The sequence below is a fragment of the Syngnathus acus genome, chromosome 9 (assembly GCF_901709675.1).
Source record: "Syngnathus acus chromosome 9, fSynAcu1.2, whole genome shotgun sequence".
NCBI lineage: Eukaryota > Metazoa > Chordata > Actinopteri > Syngnathiformes > Syngnathidae > Syngnathus > Syngnathus acus.
In genome coordinates this window covers 15,647,740-15,658,762 of record NC_051094.1, presented here as the reverse complement: position 1 = coordinate 15,658,762, position 11,023 = coordinate 15,647,740, and the positions used below count along the sequence as shown (strand labels likewise).

Below are 11,023 nucleotides of genomic sequence, written 5' to 3'. Positions count from 1 at the left end.
GCCAGCTCGTTTTGGAACATAAGGCGTCCATTTTGGAGAAAATGTAAGACTTTTAGGTGCGCCTTATGGTCGGGAAAATACGATAACTGGTAATTTTTTAATTGACAAATATAAATTAGCTAGTTAATTAAATGAATACAGTGAAATGACATTGGGCCTGCTTCTTGTAGCATCATTGAAGCTCATAATGTTATTAAGATTCAGCAAAGTCAGACCAAGATTCACTCACTACAGCTCACATTAACAACTGTTTGTTTCCTCCAGCAGATGTGCTGTACATAATTCTCTACCATAGGATGCAATGACTTTTGATGCATTGAAGACCAAAACAGATACCAACACATGTGCTGTTCATTTTTGCCCTCACTCTCACAAAAGAATTGCAATGTAGCTGCATTAATTTAGTTTATTTGCATTTAGGAGTAGTATTATGTTACCAGTCATCATTTTCAACACTTGATTGCAGTGATCACTTTGTGGTTGTGGATTTTACTTGAATTCCATGAATTCTGAGTGCAGTACTTTAGTCATGAATGTTGTGTAGTTTGCGTGGGCGTTTGTGTGTGTCAGAAAACGAGTGTTTAGTTTTATTTATTCTTGATTTTAGTAACAATAGTAATCAAGCTGAATTGCCAAATTCCACCAGATTAATTCATTTTGACAGTTCATATCGCCATATTTTGCCATTTATGTACAATGACCATTTTACTAATACAGTAACTAACTATATGTACTAACAACTATTGTTATAACCTGAGGTTATTGTATATTCGAAATGTACACATTAAGGTAATTTGGGACTTCTAGGGATCTTATGTCTTTTACATCTACTACAATAATATTTTAGTGTTTCAGTATGATCAATCTCAATGAAGGACTAGGAACTCAATGATTGATTGACATTAACATCTTACATGTTGCATCATTAAAAGTCTGTATGTACATAAATGGTCATTGACAAACAGTTCTTGTAATTTTTCTTTACCATTTTAAAGTAAAACAAAAACTCCCAAATAATTAAAGAAGTTGGAGCCCAACTCTCATTCAAAGTCAGCCGATATAGACTCAGTTGTCAGTTGAATAAAATAATGGCAGTGAAAGAAATCCCGTTCGTCTCTGTGGTGATTATATGGAAAACTTTGTATTTGGACTGCACCATTAATAATCTTTACAAAGAGATACTGTATATGAACACGTATTCAAATGTAAACACATGCTATACATCTGCAGTTATTGGTGTGCTCAAAAACACAGTAGCTCCCAAAGCAGTCAATGTGGAGCCAGTTCACTATGTCTCGTACCTTTATGAATGATGTTTCAGTGTGTTGACTGAAAAGGAGTTTGTCAGTTTAAATGAATGCTTGCTGCAGTGTTGGTGTCTGAATAGCTATCAGATATGAAGTTATTAAATGTTCTTTCATTCACCATTGTTTGTTTTTACTTGCTTCCTATGTTTGTATAATAGTGTGATCGCTCGCTATGCGTGAGGAAGGCCTTTATTAAACATTAGACAGTCATAATTACTTTTTAAAAATGATTATTTAGATACTGCAATTGACAGGCAACCAATCCAGGGTTCACCTCACCTCTCTCCCAAAGTCAGTCGCAGAAGGTTCCACCTTACTCATGACCCCAGAAAAGGATGGATGAATGGAGATATGGAGTAAATCTGACGAGGTTTATTTGAGAGCAATCGAATTAAAATGTCAAGTTTGTGTTAGTATTGATGCTTTGAAAATAATCATGATATCATCCTGTCCACATGAATGTTATACTAATTTGGTTTGTTTGTGCTTGCATTTGTGTTTTGATATGAGACGGGCCTTTTTTTTTCCATCTAACCCTGAGTCTTGTGGCTCCTGTCATCGTTGACCATATTTTGTCAATATTTAAATATAATTGGCAGTTGTGCAACATTACTTGGCAAGTAAGAACAGTTTTTGAATCATTTTCTTGTTTACATTTCCAGATGTATGAACTTTTTGCTCCTGCACAAAGATGTGGAGGCTTGAACTGTAAAAGTGATCTGAAGCTGTTCAAAGTGACAAAAATGATCTAACTGAAGTAATTGTTTTTTTTAATTTGTTGTTTTAAACTTCAATGATCTACTATTTGCATTAAAAGTGCCTGTTTAATTGTGTTTTCTGTTCCACAAACTCACTGAATTGTGAATGTGCTTTTATAACAAATCGATTTTGAACAGGTTTTTGTGGATTTTCAATTGTCATTCTTTTACATTATTCTTTGCTGAAGTGGCAAATATTGTTTCAACTACAAAATTGAAACATGAATGTAATAAACAATTTCAAGTGAGCTATTGTCATCTCTATATACGTATGCTTTTAAAACTCAAATGGCATTCAATACCTACACACAAGATATTTTAGGTTGGACGGAGGGGGTGCGCAAAAACAGGTCTTCAACCCAAAGACACAATTTTTAACCACTCGGCCACAACAAAATGAGATGTAGGGTTTATTGCTGTCAGGGCCTGCACTGATACCAAGATACAATTTAGTCACAGAGCAAATCTCTAAATATTATCCCATTGTTATGATTCAACACTGTCGGGAGACCCCAATGGATTTCAAGTCCATTGCCTAAACCATTCAGTGGCTATGCGGCAGACTGTAAAGTATTTTCCGGATCCAAACATTACATTAATGTTAGTGCTTACTGACACCAAGTGGCCTGACATACTAGAACAAAGTTCAGGAAAACCTTTCTGTTAGTACAGTGGTTCTTAACCTTGTTGGAGGTACCGAAGCCCGCTACTTTCATATGGGCATTCACCGAACCCTTTTATAGTGAAAAAAATATATATACACTACCGTTCAAAAGTTTGGGGTCACAAAATCGTTTGGGTGACCCCAAACTTTTGAACGGTAGTGTATATATTTATTTAGATAATTATTTATAGATTATATATATAATCTTCTGTGTAAAAAATCTTATAATATATATGTATACTTATATTCATAGATTTTTTATAATCTTATACAAATATAAGATATAATTTATATTTAATTCATAATATTTTATTCTAATAATATTTACACTACCGTTCAAAAGTTTGGGGTCACCCAAACAATTTTGTGACCCCAAACTTTTGAACGGTAGTGTATATTTTCAAATTCAAGACATAGATGTTTTTTACTGATGTACAAGATGAGCCATGCATGAACATCACCTTGTTCAAAGAACAAAACCAACACAACACAGAACTCACAACACATTACATACCTGTGTGAATTCTGCTTTTGCCTTTTTGAAACCAGTTCAGATATGCATCATCACAGATTTACACGATAAATCAGGTGTGTTCGGACCTCCGCAGTGGAGGCTCTGCCGAACCCCTGAGACGGACTCACCGAACCCCTCGGGTTCGATCGACCCAGTTAAGAACCACTGTGTTAGAAGGATTCAGACCTTTGCAAGGAGACCACAAATGACTTCTTATAGTCCATCACATTAACCTTTCTGCCACAATAATGTCAATATTTTGCTCTTGTTGCTGACATGAGCATCAATGCAACAACTATATAATTGGAAAAAATACAGTCGGCAAGACTCAAACGGCATGGAGAACTTTGAATAGAAAATGTCATAACCATAGTTCATAATTTTATTTTTTGATAAAGGATATTGTTGACCCCACGTCAAAATTGAAAAACAGTATTTTTGCACGCATAATAAACAATAAGAAAAAATCTGTTTCGGAATCAGTTACATAGCATATCATTGTTTTAAAGATTTAAATCTATTCTAGTCTAATCTACAGTATTATATGTTCTGCTTGCTTTGGTGGCTTGCGGCACATTCACAGTACTACAATTAACATTTCACGGCCGGTGTCTGTCTGCGTTGTAACAGTACTTACTTTCTACACTAGGTGGCAGGATAAGAGAGGAGAAGAAGTAGGATATTTATCATCTCTCACTTTTCATGAATCACATTAATTCACAATCACATGGTAGTAGTAGTAGTAGTAGTAGTAATAGTAGTAGTAGTAGCTACTAGTAGTACGAATACTAGTAGTATGAGTAGTAGAAGTAGTAGTAGTAGTAGTAGTAGTCGTAGTAGTAGTATCAGTTTTATACAATTGTCCTAATTACAAATTTCTATAAGTCTCACACGTTTCCAAAACTCTTCACACAGTTTGCACAACATCTGCCTATGCGGCCAATATAATAGAAACAGTTCCTGTCTGTCTGTCTTCTCTGTCTGTCTGTCTGTCTGTCTGTCTGTCTGTCTGTCTGTCTGTCTGTCTGTCTGTCTGTCTGTCTGTCTGTCTGTCTGTCTGTCTGCCTATCTGTCTTTCGGTCTGTCTGTCTGTCTATCTGTCAATCAGTCAGTCTGTCTATGTTGACGTACATATTTCACATTTCAGGGTTGCTCCAGCCTGTGTGTACCTGGCTTTGCTTGTGGGTGTAAAAATGACACCGCTGACTCTACCGGAGAAAGAGACCAGCGTTCAAAGTGCACAGCTGCATGCCTTTTCTGACCTACTTCAGCCCATGGGAGAATACCGTCTTTTTCCATGTATAATGCGCAAAATTTAACTAATTTATTGTCCTAAAATCTGGGGTGCGCATTATACATGGGTACATATATATATATTTTTTTTTTTGAAGAAAATCTCCCTCGAAATAAAACTTGAAATCACCTTTCTTCTTATTTGTTGTCAATCGCGCATCGCATTCAGCCATCCTGCCCAACACACTCAGTCAGTAAAATTCATAATTGACGACACATCGTTTGATGCGATGGTGCAATCCTTGATGGTGTGTTATTGTCAAATATTGTTTGTTTTTTAATCTCCATCGCAAACCGGATATCATACGGAGGCCGCCATTACAGAGGCGCAGAACGGATGCGCAAGACACGTCAGCTATATAAAGAGCGAGAGTTCAGTTCTCTACCTAAATGCGTATTACAGGTAATATTTTATTTCACAACATTTTGCCTTGTTCCTTTCTTCTCTGCTGTTCACTTCAAACACGCTCCATACGAACACAATGCTCTCGTATCAGACGCTTGCTCGATCACCTGCTCGTTTGCTGTCACAATGTACCCTACACAAATCCGAATCATTTCTTCGCTATCGAGTTTGCTAGCGCACGCGCAGTGATACTGACCGGCAGAATAACATCCGGTTGTTCCCAAAGATGATCTTTTTTCTGAAATAATTTTACGTTTACGGACTTAAGTTGGAGTCAAAATTTGGGTGCTTATTATACATGGGTACAGGCTTTTTTCCAGCATCGACATGCCATTTTTAGGGTGCGTATTATACATGGGGGCGTATTATACATGGAAAATTACGGTATGTTCTAAAGTTCTGTGCAAAAACTGAATTTGAATTTCCATTGAATGTTAAAACTATTTTATTATAATGTCCCGGTGTTTTTTCTTCATATATATATATATATATATATATATGTTATATATATATAGTATATATATAATATATATATAATATTTATTTATTTTCTTATTTTATACATATTTTATATATATATATATATATATATATATAGTTTTTTATTTTAATTTTGGGTTATTTCTTTCATTGTTTTTTATCCAATTTTTTTAGCCAAATGTATTGCTTTACTTTTTATACAAAGTCCATGCACCTCTCCTTCAGTCTTCCTTTTCTTTGAGCTGCAAAAGTTCAAAAGTTCTTCCTATTCCAAATGAATTAATTATTTTTCCACTGACAAGATTGTACCTGGGACAGTGAGTCCAACCCGGAGTAATTCTGTCACCTCCTGAATACTACATCAAATCCTTCTCTGCCAAAAAGGTGAAAATCGGGCTAGCTGGTTAACATTTATTACCCGCTGTTTGTGAGTGGTACTGTAGGATCAGCCTCTAGTCCTAGAGTGTCAAAACAATTACAGAATCGATCATTCGTCATCAATGGGTTCATAACCTAGTTGATTATTGATACATTTTACTTTTAACGCTCGTCAGTCGTTGCATGAAATTTTTAACGTATTTCATCGCTCTTAGTATTTCTTATGCCTCCCTTTTTCTATATGTGACAAATTTCTGTACTGAAAAGTAAATTGTCATAGTAAAAATTGTAGTAAAAATATCCTTTAAAACAAAGTTTTATTGTGATACAGTTTACAGAGAAACACCTGTTGTTCACCCAGTTATAAACAAACAATAAGAACAAAACAAACTTACACAGGCAATTTTTGATGGTCAGTGGTTTAGTATCCTGCCATTGCGGGAAATGGGGGGCTTGAACATATTTGCCAGTTTTTTAGTTAACTCATTCAAACATTTTCAACAACATAGTACTTGATGGGCTTGATAGTTTTGTACATTTAGAGCATCAAAATCTTTTGTCACAACACAACAAATCTTTTTTTGACATATATCTATTGTATTCGCATTACTCAGAGTATGAAAAAAATATATACTCAATAATAGGTCCTGCCTTGGTTTCATCAAACACGTGAATATAAATGAGTGTTTTAAAGGGGACATATTATGGAAATTTTTAATAGGTTGTATACTAATAGAGTAGAGTCATAGAGTGCCTCAAGTGTAAAATTAAGCAAGTCAACCTTTTGAGCTACTCATTTCTGAAAATGTGTCTGTGAAGAACTGACCTGACTTTTCCATAACTGTGACCACGTGTGTGACTACCACGACCTCCTTAACGGGTTTCTTCACCCATGACTTGGCAGCTAGGCGGGGCAAAGAGCTCCAGTTTTCAAAAATATTTGAGTCTGGCAAAATCTCTGCTGCATGCACCACATACACAGATCCACTGCAATAATTGTAATTTTTTTTAAGCTTGGTATTAAAGTGCTGCCTCTAGTTTTGAAAATGTTTGACTTCAATGTCTGCTTTCTCTACTCTTCTGCTCATCTTTCTCTTCAGCCTCCGAATCGTTTAAAAACAAGTCGCCTCTCCCAAAAGCACACCTGAGCTTTGTCCCTCGTTGTCATGAAAAAGTACTCCCATTGGCTTCAAAGTACAAGGGTTGGATGGTGAATGGCTCGTATGCAGAAGACTGGACTGTCCACCCCGTCCACCCCGAGAAAAATCAACTAAATAATTTGAAGCTGGCCGGTTCGGCTGGAGCTGGGTTAGGCGACACCCAAACTGATAACGGCTGTCTGGATTTCTCGTCAACCAATCGGGATGAGGGAACTGCGGTGGATTACCACTCTCGAAGACACTGCCAGGACAATTGAGGGCACCTTCCTGCAGCTCATCACTTTGAATATGGACATCCACTTTTTCTTTGGATTGTTTTACAGTATGTGTTCTATGTGCCCTGGCTGCATCTATTGCAGCTTGGTCATCCTCGAAGGGGGATCCTCCCATCTGTGGTCTCTTCTCAAGGTTTCTCATTTTCCCCAGTATTTTTTTTTTTTAGTTTTTCCTTGCCCTCGTGGGAGTTTAAGATCAGGGGATGTTGAGAATAATTGTCAATTTTTGTACATGTGAAGCCCTTTGAGACTTGTCTGTGATTTAGGGCTATATAAATAAACTTGACTTGACTTAACTTGAAGTAGAGCTTTGTAAATATTACGTTCATGTGTTTGACAAAGAGTACTCGGAATCTCTTATGAAATTGCCTGGAACTGTTTTGAATTGTGAAAATTGCATAATATGTCTCCTTTAATGCAGATTACAGTGGCTAATGACTCGGGGGGTGGGGCAAAAATGAATGGAAAACATTGCATCCCATAGTTTTTTCTCTTCTCGCATCGAAACCTATCCTATCATCGATTAGCTTGTGTACAAGGGTGTGAGGAAACCAGGGGAGGATAAAGTGGCACAGAGACAACGAGTTCAGTCACACAAAGACCAACAAATGACAATTTACGTGGAGGGTGCGGAAGAGGGGATGATGAAGGTGCGGGGAAGGGGGTTAGTGTCTTCGAGTTGACTTGTGCTATCTCTATTCCAATTTTATAAACATCACTGTGCTTTGCCTGCCTTAACAACTACTAAGAAATTGGCTTACGAGATGGGTAAATTCATGACTGTACATAACAGAATGCCCAAGCTGCACACATGCCTCGCGACAAATGCTGCAAACACGAGAGATTTGGATAATCAGGTCTTGTACAATGTTCTGTTCTCTTTGGTGTGTGACTCAGAATCCATTCAGGTTTCACTTAAGTCCAGTTTGCAACATGCATATGCATTTTGGCACAGGCAGCATGGGGTATAGGGAGCCTGTGAGAGAACAGTAAGGTTTGTTGATGTGCATGGAAGCAACAAGGGCCTCGGCAGTGGCTTTGGTTGTTGCATAGCGGGGCGGTAGAAGATTAGGTCTGGATTGACATGTTTTGTAGGGAGTCCAAAAAGAATTGTAGCAATGTTGTTGTTGCTGATGTAGTAGGTGATGCGCTTATGAGCGTTTCCTCCGTCCCTCCAGATTTCTGAAGTTGGATGGCCTAATTTTCATCTCTGCAAACTCAATGGAGTGCTCGTGGCCCTTCCAGTGGAACCAGTTGACGCCCTGAGGAGGAGCAAGTACAATTCATTTAAAAAGACTGCAGGTATAGATCTGACCACATTTTAGTGGGACACTTTGGATAAAGCAAAGTAATGATAAAAATATTGTGATGTGTTAGTCAATTGAGCTGTGTCCAGATATTGCAGCTGGTAAAAAGAGTTGATGACCAAGGTGTTTTATACTGTATCTGCGATTACCCTTCACATTTCTCCCAAGAGCGTAGGATATCAATCGTACCTTGCTGTGACTGTTATCACCATATCTTCCCATGAGATTGACACGGTGGCAGTTTTTATACCAGAAAGCGCCCTTGTATGAAAGAGCACAGTTGGTAACCGCAATGTCATTGTCATGGTCATAAGTGGAGAAAGGACGACCGTGGTGGTAGGTCATTGAATCACCTTCAAAAACAAACAACAGGGTCAACTACGGTTTTATTACATTCTTACTTTTTTGGAAGAGTGTATCCAAAATATTGAAATACTTTGGCTGTCTTTATCATCTGATTCATCTTTACCTGCCGTTCCACTGTATCCTCCAACATGAACTTTGAAACGAGTCCGAGGTTCAGAGACAGAGAACTTGTCATAATGAGCGTAGGCTGTTTCTCCTTTGTCCCTAAGGTCCACCCGCAGCTCATACTGACCGCCAGCTGTAATCTTATGAAGGTTGGCCAGACCTGAGGGGCAAAACAGTGTTGAAATTGCACATTGAAGCATAGTTGAACACACATTTGAGGTTTGACATGCACGGTGTAGTGTATTTTTTTTATCACCTAAGAGACAAAACTCATCTACTGTATTCTGCCAACTACTCTTGGTCAGCCAATTGAATGGAAGGCTATCACTTACCGATAATTAAAGTAAAAATATCATCAGAATCTCTTTTTTCTTTTTTTTTTTTAACAGTTGTAGACATGGCTATAATAAAGAGATAAATGCACTAAATTATAAGTGATGAAAAAAAGTAGCTCAATGGAATTCCATATAAAGAATCTTGGACAAAAATATTTTGTGTACTGTATTATCAACTAGAAAATACCCAGCCAGAATTCGTCATTTATGTCTCCAAAGCCAGCTGTGTAATTCTTCCAATTGCGGAAAAACTCCAGTCTGCCACTTTGGCGTTTGAGGAAAATCTGTAAAGGAAAAATATAACAGAAAGATTTGATTATGCAGGATTTATGTGATTTGATTTCTCATAAACACTTACATTCTTATTATCCACCTTCCTACAATAAGGCCTTGGTCTTTTATTCATCTTTTTAGAAATCGTGAAAAACTAAACCAAATACTGATAATACTGTATTAACAATGTTTTCAGGTTTTTGGTTGAAAGATATGTTTAATTAAGCAAGTAGCCAATTTGAGATAGATGGACAGACAGACAGATAGATAGATAGATAGATAGATAGATAGATAGATAGATAGATAGATAGATAGATAGATAGATAGATAGATAGATAGATAGATAGATAGATAGATAGATAGATAGATAGATAGATAGATAGATAGATAGATAGATAGATAGATACTACATAGAAACTTTATTGATCTTTGAAATTTTATTGAGGCGCCTGTAAAGAATTTTAAAATAAGAACATTTAGGGTCTCTCTCCAACATACGTATGTATGTTAAATATGTCAGTGACTCACAATCCATCCACCTCCGTCAGTGGTCATGTCACAGTAGACCTGAAGGGCCTGGCTCTCATCCCCAACCAGATAGATGGTGTACAGGCCAGACTGGGTGTCACCATTTAGCAAGGCCTGGGAACAGTCCCTTGGATATTTGTAGAGCACGCCAGCTAGAAACACAGACGCACGCACGCACACACACGCACACACACGCACACACACACTTAAGTTCTGGCTCCCCAATGATGCCAGTTAATAACTAAATGCTACCTGAGGATGTCACTTAACCAATCAAGTACTAATTGTAACAATAAAAAAATAATTATACAATTATACATGTCATAATTTATTGAGGCATCTAATCAGTTTAATTTTATATCAGAGATGAGAACGGAAATAGCCAAAATGAAGCAAGAATGCCGTAGAGAACAAGGGTCTAATTTTTGTCGTGACTTATGTCGTATTTATGGTGTACTGTAAAATATTACCCAAGTGGCAATTGACAAATTACCTATGGCACGTTGGTTGGAAATCACAGTGCTTATTTGGTAGCCCCATCTATTTATGGGGTGAATATTAAGGACTTATAGGATTGAACATACGGTCCATCAACTTGTATCTGATGTGTTTTTTTTTCGTCATCATACAGTGGTCATGCTTTTACTTACTGGTTGTGAAGACAGTGCTGATGACTCTGCTTCTCTTGGGCCCTGCTATGGCCTGCAGCCTGACTGAGTATTCTGTTGAGGCACTGAGTTGAACCATGTTGTAGGAAACTGCAGTCGGACTGAGAACCACCTCCTGAGATGAGGTCATAATATGTTATGTTACTGACTTCATTTATAATAATTAAAGAGCGAAATTACACAAGAAATATTGGCAATGTCGATCT

General features: G+C 37.3%; 1 protein-coding gene across 5 annotated transcripts in view; it reads right to left on the bottom strand.

Moving 5' to 3' along the window:
* Window positions 1-6,102: 6,102 nt before the first annotated feature.
* The window catches only part of tnc (tenascin C), a 77,369-nt gene continuing 72,448 nt past the window's right edge, over window positions 6,103-11,023 (bottom strand). For all 5 annotated transcript variants that reach the window (XM_037258237.1, XM_037258238.1, XM_037258239.1 and 2 more), the window contains 6 exons: window positions 10,800-10,932; window positions 10,150-10,301; window positions 9,536-9,632; window positions 9,012-9,173; window positions 8,732-8,895; window positions 6,103-8,497 (listed from right to left, as the gene is read on the bottom strand). In XM_037258237.1, the coding sequence (XP_037114132.1) occupies window positions 8,387-8,497; window positions 8,732-8,895; window positions 9,012-9,173; window positions 9,536-9,632; window positions 10,150-10,301; window positions 10,800-10,932 (819 nt within the window). In that variant the 3' untranslated portion in view covers window positions 6,103-8,386. The remainder of the gene's footprint in view (window positions 8,498-8,731; window positions 8,896-9,011; window positions 9,174-9,535; window positions 9,633-10,149; window positions 10,302-10,799; window positions 10,933-11,023) is intronic.